This window comes from Nicotiana attenuata, unplaced genomic scaffold (assembly GCF_001879085.1).
Source record: "Nicotiana attenuata strain UT unplaced genomic scaffold, NIATTr2, whole genome shotgun sequence".
NCBI classification, from domain to species: domain Eukaryota; kingdom Viridiplantae; phylum Streptophyta; class Magnoliopsida; order Solanales; family Solanaceae; genus Nicotiana; species Nicotiana attenuata.
The window spans coordinates 14,712-28,556 of NW_017673021.1; the positions used below are offsets into that span (position 1 = coordinate 14,712).

Sequence of the window (13,845 nt, forward strand, 5' to 3'; positions counted from 1 at the left end):
TGGTGGCGGAGGATGAAGAAAGACAGAGTGGAGTATGTAGCTAGGTGCCTAAATTGCCAGCTGGTTAAGTATGAGCGCCAAAGACCGGGTGGCCTACTTCAACAGATGACTATACCTGGGTGGAAATGGGAGCGCATTACTATGGACTTCGTAGTTGGGTTGCTGCGGACCTTGCGGATGTTTGATGCAGTTTGGGTCATTGTCGACAGGTTGACTAAGTCGGTGTCGCGCCCCCTTTTTTTCCCCTCCCTCGCGGGGGGAGAAGTTCAGGTTTCGACATTCATGGGTGGTGATAACTCATTTCCTTTTGGGAATTGGGTATTTGAAGAGTCGCCACCTAATGAATTAAGGTGCGTTAGGGCACCTAGAGTAATTAACTCACGGATTGGTTTGCATTACCAGAGATTAGGGTAAGGGCTCAAAATAAACTCGAGGGGAAGGTATTAGGCGCCCCTCTTGGTCGGCAACTGTGGGTCCCGACCGAACTTATACTTACGAATTAGTCCATAAACAATTTAAGCAAATAATGGCAAGCAAAGCATGTTGGGCATTCAAACAATAAAACAAGAATTTAAACAGGTTATGTGCATAAAAGGGGAAAGTAAAGCTTCAGGTAAAGAGAATTTGGGAAGAGGGAGGTCCTAGGTTGGTTAGACTATAGGATCACATCAGTATAATGCCCGGTAATCACTCCTTGGAAAGGGGCTACACGTGGCATTAGCGCACCGGTCATCATATCCATATCTACCCTCCCACCCCCTTAGTGGTCATGCAAAGTGAGTGTTTGGTCAGCGATCTCTATTGCGTGCTGCTACCCGTCCCTTCTTAATGGTCTTGGAGGGATTTAGGACCTCTACCTATAGGTGGTTCTAGACAAACCCCTAAGGTTTTAAAGGTGAAAATTCTAAGGCGACAAGCAAAAACAATTAGGACTTTTGGCACATAGGATAAAGGGAGCAATTAGAGGCTCAAAATTTCCTCCTCAAACAAGACATAGAAACAGCACGACTCAAACACAATTAAGGGCCTTCTATTAAGCAGTATCCTAAGGCAGGATGCTTAGGTGAACATGCAGGAGGCAAACAATTTATTTTTTTACAAAAACTCAGGAGTAATGACCCTAGCAGTTACCTATTGGTTTTTGAAGCTGGTTAAGATCAGAAAAAGAACATTAAGCAATAAAACAGTTTCAGAGTTGCAGAAAAACGCCCTAAGGCTTGCCTATACGCGGAGTACTGATTAGTACATTTATATAGTGAAAACGAAGCAGGTTTTAAAACGGATTTCTGTAATATTTATAGGCGTGATATCTAATGATAGACTGAGGCAGTTTTAAAGAACTTGTTTCAGGAAGTATGAAATACTTAATTAAACCAATTCAGAAGTGAACTAAACGATAACCGGATTGAGTTATTTAAACTAAACTTAGGCGAGATCCATAGGCAGGATTTGATAGCGTTCCCTATAGGCATGACATCTAGATTTAATACTGATTTTAAAGACTTGTAGGCATGGAAACGTATATAACGCTTATTAAAATAGAATCTGGGTTAAATTACATCCTATAGGCATGACATCTACTTGTTAGGCTGATTTTAAGGCTTGCAAACATAAAAATAGACATAACACTTGTCATAACAAAATCTGGATTAAATCCTATAGGCATGGCGTCTATTAGTTAAGCTGGTTTTAAGACATTGAAGACATGATTTCTATTACGGAATTATTTGAAACCTATAGGCATGGTTTCTAGCATGGTGAGACAAACATGACAAGATGTAAAGTCCTATAAACATGATTTCTACTTGGTAAAGCAATCAGATTAAGTGTAAAGTCCTATGAGCATGATCTCTACCCGTATTACTCCCACAAACATGTAGCTACCTATCCCTTTTTACTAATTATCCCAATATCTGTTTACGAATTATTACAAACCATATGAATGAATTATATAAGAAAATAAGAAGCTATTTTATCGGGAGCCTTCAATTAGGCCCAGAGTTCCAAAGCCTCCAATGGCCTCAAATGCCTCAATTCCATAGAAAATGTTATAGTCTAGATGCATCAAAGTTCCCTAAGGACCTCAAGGATCTCGGGCAGTGCTTACACCTAGACCTGGTAACCAAATTGAATAAGTTTAGTGTGGAAGGGCCAACTCAGTATGCCAGAGTTCAGAGGGTTCTCAAGATTATCCCAAGGCAGTACACATACTGGAGGGGGCAAAACTTATTAATCTAGGAGTAAAGTGAAAGTGCTTGACACAAGTTGAAAGGTTTTAGTGAAAGACTGTATCTAAAAAAGAAGTTTGTGCGAAAGTAATTTTAGTAAAACCACAGAGGCAGTTTGAAAAGAGATTGGAGTAATGAATAATAGTCCAAGCATAACATCTTAAAACAGGTTCGTCCATAGCCAGTAGTCACAGAACCAAAGTAAATTCAGTAATCACAAACAAGGATCAGGGGGTTTGGGATTCATGGGACACTTAATTGCAAACACATAATCAAGCAAAGGTCTAGGAATGCTCAGAAACAAACAGAGGGGGTAATACACTGATTCTAAAGAAGGGAAGTTCATAACATGCTAATAATGTAAACATATTAACTACAGATTTCACAGCAAAATCACAAATAGAAGCAAACTAGAAATAGAATGAACTGAAGCAACAAAAGAATCATGTTGTTGTGGAACTTTGAATTGAAACTAGAACATACCAGTAAAGAAGACAGCAAGCAAAGTGAAAGAGTAGGAGAACACAATGGTTAGCCTTGGCTTACAGCCGGCTAACTTAGAGCAGTAGCAAGTAGCACAAAAGAGAGTAGAAAGTTTTAAGTGTGTGAGAGAGAGTTTTTTGAACCAAGAGTTCGTGTCTTGTGTTAATGAAAGACTAAGGTATTTATAGGTTGAAAACAAGTAGCAAATAAGGTAAAAAATCAAAGTTCACTAGTAGTTATGGAACTCAGAATCAATCAGTCAAGCAATCAATGCAAGTACTCCCTTTTATTGAGGAGTTAACTCAACGGTAAGAACAAGTGATAAATAAGGAAAGAAATCGTACATAGCTGGAGTACAACAATAAGGAAAGATTTCAAAATAGTACAAGTATAGAACAAGTAATTAAGGCTAGGTTCAGAAAGTTTTAAATTAAGGAAATAATCAGTGAGAATCAAGTAATAATGCAGACCAAGGCAAGGGAAAATTAATTAAGGCAAACAAATTAATCAAATTAAGTGGAAAGGTAAGAATCGGGAGGGGGGGGGGGGTTTAAAGGAAAGTGTTCAAATCAAACCAGGAAACAGGGAATTCAGAACTAATCAAAGAGAAGGTCATGAAAAAGAGTTAGCATGTTTGACATATAAATAGAGTAAGACATGGATAGTCAAGAATTGGCACACAACTCTAGCAAACATGAAAGTTAAACAATACCGAATCAGTGAGAAAGATGCAAGTCTTGATGTGAACAGTCAAGATGAACACAAACACATAGAATCCGTTTAAGTTTAGCCAGAGAAACTCAGTAGAAGCATATCAAGGCGAGGTAGTCACAAGAAATCACAAGAACTCAAAAATGAGAACCGACCAGTCATGCTAATACACAGAAACCAAACGAAGAACCTTAAAAATTAGGGCTTTCAGCATAGGCGAGTTGAAAAAGCAGTAAAACATAGAATCAGTCGATATATGCAAAGGATAGAAGTTAAAACATAAAAAAAATCGATTTAAACAGATCGTAGAAGAAGTTCTGAAAAAACCCTAACTTTAGAAGAAAGTAAAAACAACTTGAAATCGATGATATTTGCAAAAGAAGTTCAAGAACAGTATAAAACATAAAAGGAACGGACTCAAATCGTTTAAAAATAGCACAGATCTAAGAGATGCAAACAAAAATTAGGGTTTCAGAAGAAACCCAAGTAGAGATGGAAGAACCTGTTTAGAAACTCAAAGCTCGTAACAAATACAGTGTGATTTTGCTCGAAATCACACCAGAGTAGCCATGAACATATAAAACAGCAAACCCTAGATACAAGTCGGCGTGGCCCAGGGCCCTTGAAGACCTCAGAGAAGATGAGCATGGCAATGGAGGGGCCATTGGAGGCTTAGGAGTTGAAAGGTAGTCGCTGGAGATGATCGGAGGAGGGGGCGGCGGTTGAAAGGGGGTTAGGGTTAGGTTGAGAGAAGAGGGGAGACGAGAGGATACAGAGGCGGCGGTGTGTAGAGAATGATTAGGGTTAAGGGTCGTTTAAGATTAAAAAAGGAAAGAAACAATACGGGCCATTGATCTCTCAAATCAACGACCATGATCTAATGGGTTCTGGGTCGGGTAAGTGTGTATAGGAGCTGGGTCGGGTAATTTAATAAGAAATTGGGCTGGGGTTGAGTTCAATTTAGGCTACAATTGAAATGCCAATCTGGCTATATTTTAAATAGCCAATTTTCCCCTATTTAAGTTATTTTAATATATATATATATATATATATATATATAATAAACAATTTCTGGAAAATAATTTTATGTACCAAAATGATATAAAATATATATTTATCATTTTAAAAATATAGGGACCAATTTTACGCATATAGAATGTAAATATACATTAAATGAGCTAATATTGCAATTATATGCAATTTTAGCTTAAAAATACCAAATGCAATTATAAAATGCATAAAAAATATATTAACCATATTTTGGCATAAATATAAAAATTAAATAACTAAGTCATCATAACAATAATTTGGGAAATACTTATTGGGATTTTATGAACAAAAGGGAAGAAAACAAATCAATTTAAATTCCTAAAATTATGGGAAAAATTGTAAAACCCTTGTGCATGCTTATATATGCATGTATATGCTATTTTGAAGGTATTTATCCATATAAAAAATATAGAAAAAAATTGAGTATCAACAGTCGGCACACTTCATTCCGATTGTGACTACATATACTTCAGAGAAGTTGGCCCAGATTTATATTCGGGAGATAGTTTGGTTGCACGGCGTGCCTGTTTCCATCATATCAGATAGGGATGGGCATAAAATTCAAAAAACCGCCGAATCGAACCGAATTAGTTTGGTATTTGGATTTCTATTTTTTCGATATTTCGGTACAGAAATTTCGGTATTTCGGTAATTCGATACGGTATAAAGTATTGTTTTTTTAATATTTCGGTATACCCAGCAAGATTAGCATGGTTCTAATGCAAGATTAGCATGGTTCTAAAACATGGGTCAAGTTGGGAGGGTCGGGTTATAACCCATTGTTTAGCCCATCTTGACCCAGCCCATCTTAGCCCAAGTACTCTTTGGACTAGGTTGGACAATGACCTATTTATTGACTTAACCCATCTTGACCCGCCCAAATTCAGCCCAACCCGCCCATTTAACCCGCCCAAATTCAGCCCAACCCGCCCATTTACCACCCCTAGGTCTGGGGAGGGTAATGTGTACGCAGACCTTACCCCTACCCGAAGGAGTAGAGAGGTTGTTTCCAAAAGACCCTCGGCTCAAGAAAACAAAAGACAAAAGAAGACAATATTAGTATCACCATAGAAGTCATAGAAAAAATAGGAACAACACATGTTCTTGAAAATTAATAAATGCTAATCATATTTGTATAACCATTGTCCATCTATTTTTTTTCAATTCCCCTTCCATATCCCTCCTCATTAGCACAACTCTTCTTCATTCGAAACGTAATAATATATTGATGATTTGCTTCAGTTATTGTTCTATTTTTTAGCATAATAAGTTAATTAGTTTTAGGATAAATATACTTTTTTGAGTTAAAATTTCTAATAGATTTTTTAGGCTTTTGAATTTTTCTTATGTAGATTTTTTTGCACATTATGTTCTCAACTTTTGTATTTAAAACCCTCTATGTTTAATAAAAAAAATTAGAGTCATTTTCAATCAATTTTTTTAATCTTTTGCTGCTTCATCCTTTTAAAACACCCAACAGTGGTATCAAAGCTTTATTGGACTTACGAGATTGGTCTTCTACCTTAAGGGGAAAAAGGCCTTTCATTATTTATATATGGTACCCTCCCTCCCATCCATACCAAAGACGACTTTGGAAATAGGCAATTGATCTCAATTATTCTGTCATAAACCTAGAAAAGATAGAGTTATTCAATCAATGTAGAACCATTGTCTATCTATTTTTTTGTATCTGCAATTTCCGACCCCAATCCCTCTATATAAAGCTTTTAGTGTATTTTCATATCCCTATCTCTGTCCCTATCTCTCCTCCATCGTATAGGTAAACTAAGCTCTTCTTCCTTCCTCGCAAATAATGTGAGGAGAAGGCAACTCCAAAAGAGAGAGGAAAGGAAAGGAGAAAGTAGAGCAGTATTTGGTATTGGGTCCTATAGTGTATTTTTTGTTCTTTCTTTCTAACTTGTTACCAACTAACTCTACCCCATCCCTATTTAAACTCTTCTTTGCAGGAAGTGCAGGAAAAAAACCAAGAGTTGGCACAAAGCAAAGAAGATAATATGGTCGTGATTGGCCACAGGCAGAGAATTCTTATAGACAACATCCATGCAGCTAAAGCCGTGGAATTATTTCTGGCAAATAAAAAATATTGGTGCGAAACTATAGTGGTGTTGAAAAGCAAAGAGAAAAACTATGACGTCAAGATCAGTTGCCTGAATAAGTTACTGTCGAATTTTTTTAGCATAATAAGTTACTTAGTTTTAGGGTAAATCTATTTTTTGAATTTAAATTTCTACTAGATTTTTTTAGGTTTATTGAGATATTTTAGGTTATTTTAAATTTTTCTTATGCATATTGTTCTGCACGTTATGTTCGTAAGTTGTCTATTTAAAGCCCTCTAGGTTTAATAAAAAACTAGAGTCATTTTCAATCAATATTTTTAATCTTTTTGCTGCTTCATCATTTTAAAATACCCAACAGTGGTATCAGAGCTTCATTGGTATTACGGAATCTGTGAATTCTTCCAAATAACCATTTTCAAATTATTTTTAACCAATATCAATTGTTAAACCTATTTTCAAACATGGCAAGCAGTAGTCTCTCTTTGAATCCCCACAAACTTTCACTGGTGAAAACTATCAGATTTGGTCAGTGAAAATAAAAGGCGTAATACATACGGAGACACCTAAAGTTGGCACGATCTTTCACTTAGACATTTAAACTAGGCCTCTTTCCATCTGAACTCATTTCTCAGGCAATTCTCATACCAATTAAACACGTTTTTTGCTGGCTTATTAATTAACCAAGCGCGTGTTCTGCCATCTCCGTCTACGTGGCAAAAGTAACCATTATAAATTGTGGCACATCATTTTTTTGTCCACCTCACTGTCCACCTCAGCTATATAGTGTTATTTCCACTAAAATACAAATAACTAGCCCTAAACAAACGATCTAAACATATTACCACCATTCCTTTTACCATCGATGAAAACGAAGAAAGGTCCTACCACCGTTAAGCTTCTTCTTCTTTTTGTCAATGGTGTTGGAATCTAGTATTTCCATTGATTTCTCACTGTATTTACAACGCTTCAAGGTCCAATCTCTCCTTATTTTCTATTGCTACAGCTAGGGCTTTTTATTTGTAAGTTATTGATAAAGCTAGGGTTTTTTTGGGGTTTTCCTTTGTGCTGGTCCCTTGTCGTCTTATATAAGGGAATATTATGGATGATGACTATATTTTAACTCGCTTTCACCACGGAGGTACATTTATCGAGCAACCTGTCCCAATATACAAAAAGGAATTAGATGCCTTGTTGTTGCTATCGATAAAGACCATTTTAGTGTTGTCGAGTTGTCTGCTTATGATAAAGACCTTGGGTATGCAGCTGTCGAAGGGTTTATTTTCAAAAGGAAAAAGATGGTGATTTTATCAAAGTCTTTTCTGATTTTCAGTTATATGAATTTGTGAAAGATTTAAAACATGGTGATATTTTGGATGTTTATTTGCGTCATGGGGTGAGTCAGCCTGAAGTACTCGAAGAAAATGTTGGTCTTTTATGTGGGGCAAAAGTAGGTGGGGGTGGTAATGACCAATTTAAAGCTAGGGCAACACCTGAGAGTAATATAAATACCGAAGAACCTATTGAGCCGCCTACTGAACCAACTCACAATGCTACTGAACCACCTATTGAGTCGCCTATTGAACCAACTTTGAATGATGTTGAACCAACTCATAATTCTTCTGAACAAACTGTAAATGATGCTGATGGAGATGAACCACCAGACCATAATGTTGATGAAGTGGAGTGCAATCAGATGTTGAGAGTAGATGTTCTTCCTGAAGAAGATGATTCAGATGTTGATGATGAATTGAGATCTTTAAGGGCTGAAAGGAGGATCAAGAGGCAGAGTAAGAAGAGGAAAAAACCAATTGCAACAGATGAGATACCACTAAGAGAAGCAGGTGTTGACAGAGGATTTGAGGATATTAGAAGAAACAAGAATTCAAGATATGTAGGTAAATTAGGTGGTGATGAGCAGTTTATTGATAGTTCAGAGGCTGATAGTGAAGATAGCACAGAAGAGTTAGATCCTGAAGCTATTCCTGGTGTTGATATACCAACAAGAAGGAGGAGTACAAAATTCAGGTATGATCCTGATTGTGAAGTTGCTATATTTGAACTTGGGATGATTTTTGAGAATGATATAGAGTTTCGAAAAATATTAGCAAATTATGCAATTGAGTACAAGGTGCAGATTAAATTGAGACCAAATGAACCACATAGGGTGAGGGCTAAGTGCAAATCAAAGAGATGCAAATGGGTGTGCTATGCTTGTATTGATAGAGATTCGGGTGATTTTAAAGTAAATAACTACTACCCAGTACACAAATGTGATACTTCAAACAAGAATAAGTTGGTCACTTCAAAGTTTGTTGCAAAGAAATTCAAAGATGAAATAACTAAGCAACCCCACATAAGGATATGGGAAATACAGGAGTTGTGCAGGGACAAGCTAGGATTGTATGTTGGCAAGACAATTTGTTATAGGGCTAAACTGCGTGTTCTCAGAGAGTCCATAGGTGATTGGAATATGGAGTTTGCAAGGTTATGTGATTATGCTGATATGATAAAATAGACCAATCCTGGTAGCTCATGTTGGGTAAGGATGGACGGTGAAACTGAGCCAGAAAAAAAATCTCTTTGTTTACTTTTATATGTGCTTTGATGCATTGAAGAAAGGTTGGTTAGAAGGATGTAGGAGAATCATAGGTTTTGATGGTTGTTTCTTAAAGGGTGCTTGTAAAGGTGAGCTTCTAGTTGCTGTTGGCAAGAATGGAAATCAGCAAATGTTTCGTATAACATGGGCAGTTGTGGACAAGGAGACAAAACATAGCTGGAGTTTTTTCATCAACTACTTGAAAGATGATTTGCAATTGGGAACTGGAGAAGGATTGACTGTGATGGCATATATGCAAAAGGTAAGTATTCTGTTCTGTTGTCTCTTAAATAGTCTGTTAAGTAATTCTGGTATTTGATATTCATCAATGTGATATGTTCAGTTGTTAAGTACTTAAGTATTCTGTTATTTTGTTAAGTAATTAAGTATTCTGTTATTTTGTTAAGTAATTAGCTATTATAGTAATTAGTTGTTCATTAGCATTCTGCTCCTGTTAAGTAATTAGTTGTTGTAGTAATTAGCTGTTCATTAGCATTATGCTATTGTTAAGTAATTAGCTGTTAAGTAATTCTGCTGTTAAGTATTCTGTTGTTGTAGTAATATGCTACTGTAATTTGAATTAATTATTGTGTAGGGATTTATAGCAGCTTTAAATGAAGTTTTACCTAATGCTAAATTTAGGATGTGTGCCAGACATATCTACTCTAATTGGCATAAGAAATGGAAAGGGAGGAAAGGAGAAAACAGTTTTGGAGGTGCTCTAAATCTAGTTATGAAGTTAAGTTTAAGGAGGAGCTTGAGAAAATGGACAAACTTGGTAAGGATATTTGTAGGAATTTGTTATATTATCCAAAAAAGTCATGGGTTAGAGGTTATTTTGAAGTGCATTCCAAGTATGATGTTGTTGAAAATAATATGTGTGAGACCTTTAATTCATGAATTTTAGCTTCTAGGCATAAATCAATTATAACTATGTTGGAGGAGATTAGAAGGAAAATAATGACTAGGCAAGTGGATATGTTAAAATTTGCTAATACTTGGATATCTGATATATCACCTATGGAAAGGCTACTGTTAGAGGATAGCAAAGAGCTTGCTAGAAAATGTACTGTCCTTTGGAATGTTGATGTTGGATTTGAGATTGGAGAAGGACTGCATAAGCATGTAGTTAATCTGACTGATAAGGTTTGCACTTGTAGAGCTTGGCAGTTGAGGGGTATTCCATGCCAACATGTTGTTCTTGCATACTATCGCATAAACAAAGAACCTGAACAGGCAGTGGAGCATTGGTATAAGAGGGATACCTTCTTAAAAGCATACAAGTATTTCATCCAGCCTATGACGAATATGAAGATGTGGACTGAAACCGACAATCCTAAGATAGAGCCTCCCAAAACTAAACCCATGCCTGGTAGACCACAGAGGAACAGAAGAAAAGGCAAAGATGAACCAAAAAAGAAATATGGAAAGTTGTCCAAGTGTGGAGTGAAAATGACATGTTCCAAGTGCCATCAACAAGGACATAACAAAAGATATTGTAAGGTAAATGTTTCTTGTCAAATATTTCCTTTGTCATCACATGTTTCCTGTTGTTCATTGAATCTAGTAATCTGTTATGTAATCTGTTTCCATCACTGTTATGTAATGTGTTGCTCAATGTTATGTAGGCTGAAAATTGGATGCCTTCTCAGCAAGGTAGCCAAACCTCACAAGGTGCTAGCCAACCTGATGCAGTTGGAAGCTCAAGCCAACCTACAAACTCTGTGTGTTTTGATACAACAAGGGTTAGAAGGGTTAATGGAGCTAGAAGCTCAAGCCAACCAACACCAATTCAGCAGATTCGTGCAGGCCTGCTAGAAGAGGATTAGGTAGTCAACTTCCTCCAAAGGGTAAAGCAACTACCAGCCAAAAAGAGAGGAAGGGGTGCAAGTAAAGAAGATGCTGAAAAAGGAGAAGAAAAAAGGTCCAAAAATATTGGATTTGGCATCTACACAGCTACAAGTTGAACTCAAATACTAAATGTATATATATATATATATATATATATATATATATATATATATATATATATATATATATATTTCATCTATAATATAACTTAGAAATAACTTACTGATTGTGGTTCATTATTTGGCAAACTGCAGCCCGGAACATCAAGCCAACGAGTTATTGCAAGTGGTTTAACTTATAAGAGTGCAGCTCCAACAGGAATTGACCTTGGTTTTAAGGCTAGAGGCTTGAGGTGAAGGGGTCAAGATGCTGTCACAACTTCCCAGTTGCAGCAGCTGAAGGCAAACTTCAGCAAGAAGTAGTATCTTAGGAACTTATTTTGTCTATATGTTATGTAGCAGCAACCTATTATATTTTGGGATCTAGTTTTTGAAAGAACTAAACTTTAATGGTTGTATTCAGTTGTGTAATCTTACTGTTCTATTTTGGATATATGTTATGTAGCAGCAACTTCAGCCTTATTTTGTTTTGGCAGAATAATTAGTCTATGTTCTGAATAATTAGTCTATATAGAAGCAACTTCAGTCTATATGTTCTGAATTTTGAAACTGCATCTTATGGTTCTATTCTTTGTACAGAAGTTGTATATTACAGCAGTTTCAAAATTCAGCAGCTATATATTACAACAGCAGTTTCAAAATTCAGAAGTTTATAACAAAATTCAGCTGTACAGAAGTTTATAGCAACAACAGCTGAATATTACAACAACAGTTTCAAAACAGAAGTTTATAACAACATCACCATTACATATTAATCAACAACACCTAAAACAACCAACAACACCTACAACAACCAACAAGACCTAAAACAACCAACAATGCCTAAAATAACCAAAGTACATAAGTCATACAGTTTCCATAAAACGACCAACAATACAACAACAATCGTCAAAAGGATCCGTCTTCTTTTTGCTCGAACTTTCTCCTCTTCAAAAGCTTTGACTCTCTTTAATAAACCCCAAATTATTTTCTTCTCTTGAGTAGGTATCTCATCGTCATACCAACAGAAATAATCACATCCACCCTTTTTCTACAAATATCACAAAACACTTTTAATCAATTTTTATCAAAGAAAATAATTCATAAAATAGAATTTACAAATTATGAACAAACAATTTACCTTTCCGATTTTGCAAGCAAAAAACCTACGACCTGGGTTTAATTGGATCCAAGAAGTATTCAACTTTGGAGAAACACCACACTTACAGATTCGAGCGGCAGCGCAAGGTGACATTGATGAGTTCGTCGATTCCGATAAGTTCGACATTAATAAACACGGCAACAACAGAAACGAGAGGAAGAAGAGTAGAGAATAAGAAATTAATTGATACCAAGAAGAGAACATAAACGAGAGAAAGAAGAGAAGAGAAGAAAAGAATTGACAAGAATAGAAGGAGAATTGCTGAAGAAATCTGAGAGAGAAGAGAAGAGAACAAATAGGGTTTTTAATAATTGGGAAAGGGATTATGGTTTAAATAATAACTGACAATCGATGTTACCGTTATGTGTCTAATTAGGAAAGGAAAAACCACTTACTGGAATCCTTCACGCGCCTAAATAGGTTTGAAGTCACACTATATGTCACCTGCAAAAAACGTGTCTAATTGGTATGAGAATTGCCTAAGAAATGAGTTCAGATGGAAAGAGGCCTAGTTTAAGTGTCTAAGTGAAAGATCGTGCCAACTTTAGGTGTCTCCGTATGTATTACGCCAAAATAAAACCATATTTTGAATATGATTTATGAGAAGTCGTAATGGAAGATAGACCATTACAACTATGATCTTATAGTGTATTTTTTTTCTTTCAACTTGTTACCAACTAACTCTACCCCTTCTCTATTTAAACTCTTCTTTGTAGGAAATGGAGGAAGAAAACCAAGAGTTGGCACAAAGCAAAGAAGATAATGTGGTCGTCACTAGACAAAGATAAATTTTTTATAGACAACATCCATGAAGCTAACGCCGTGGAATTAAATCTGGCAAATAAGAAAATTAGCGTGGAACTGTAGTGGTGTTGGAAAGCAACGAGAAAAACTATGACATCAAGATCAGTGGCCTGAATAAATACTGTTGTAATTTTTAGCATAATAAGTTACTTAGTTTTAGGATAACTCTACTTCTTTGAATTTAAATTTCTATTAGATTTTTTAGGTTTGTTGAGATATTTTAAGTTTTTGAATTCTTCTTATGCAGATTTTTCTGCACATTTTGCTTTTAAGTTGTCAATTTAAAGCACTCTATGGCTAATAAAAAAAATTAGAGACATTTTCAATCAATATTTTTGCTGCTTCATCCTTTTAAAAAATCCAATATCGGTATCAGAGCTTCATTGGTCTTACGGGATCTGTGAGTTCTTCCAAATAATTATTTTTAAATCATTTTTAACCAATATCAATTTTTAAACCCATTTTCAAACATGGCAAGCAACAATCTCTCTTTGAATATCCTGCAAACTTTCACTGGTGAAAACTATCAGATTTGATCAGTGAAAATAAAATCATATCTTGAAGCCTATGATTTATGGAAAGTTGTAATGAAAGATAGACCATTACAACAATTCCCTGCAAATCCTACCATCCCTAATTTATAAACCATTCAGAAGAGAAAAACAAAAAATACAAAGCCAAAACTGTGATTCAAAATTCAGTTGCAGATTCATTATTTCTAAAATTATTGAATGTGAAACAGCAAAAGAAGCTTGGAAAAAGCTTTAAAAGGAGTATCAAAGAA

At 35.8% G+C, this 13,845-nt stretch overlaps 1 protein-coding gene across 1 annotated transcript; it reads left to right on the forward strand.

Annotated features, from left to right (window-relative positions):
* The first annotated feature begins 9,144 nt into the window (after nt 1–9,144).
* Nucleotides 9,145–11,813, forward strand: LOC109215211. Its single transcript, XM_019379232.1, has 6 exons — nt 9,145–9,408; nt 9,742–9,862; nt 10,054–10,649; nt 10,775–10,891; nt 11,252–11,349; nt 11,696–11,813. The coding sequence occupies exons 1-6, from the start codon at nt 9,145–9,147 to the stop codon at nt 11,811–11,813; spliced, it is 1,314 nt and encodes a 437-aa protein (XP_019234777.1).
* The last annotated feature ends 2,032 nt before the right edge of the window (nt 11,814–13,845 follow it).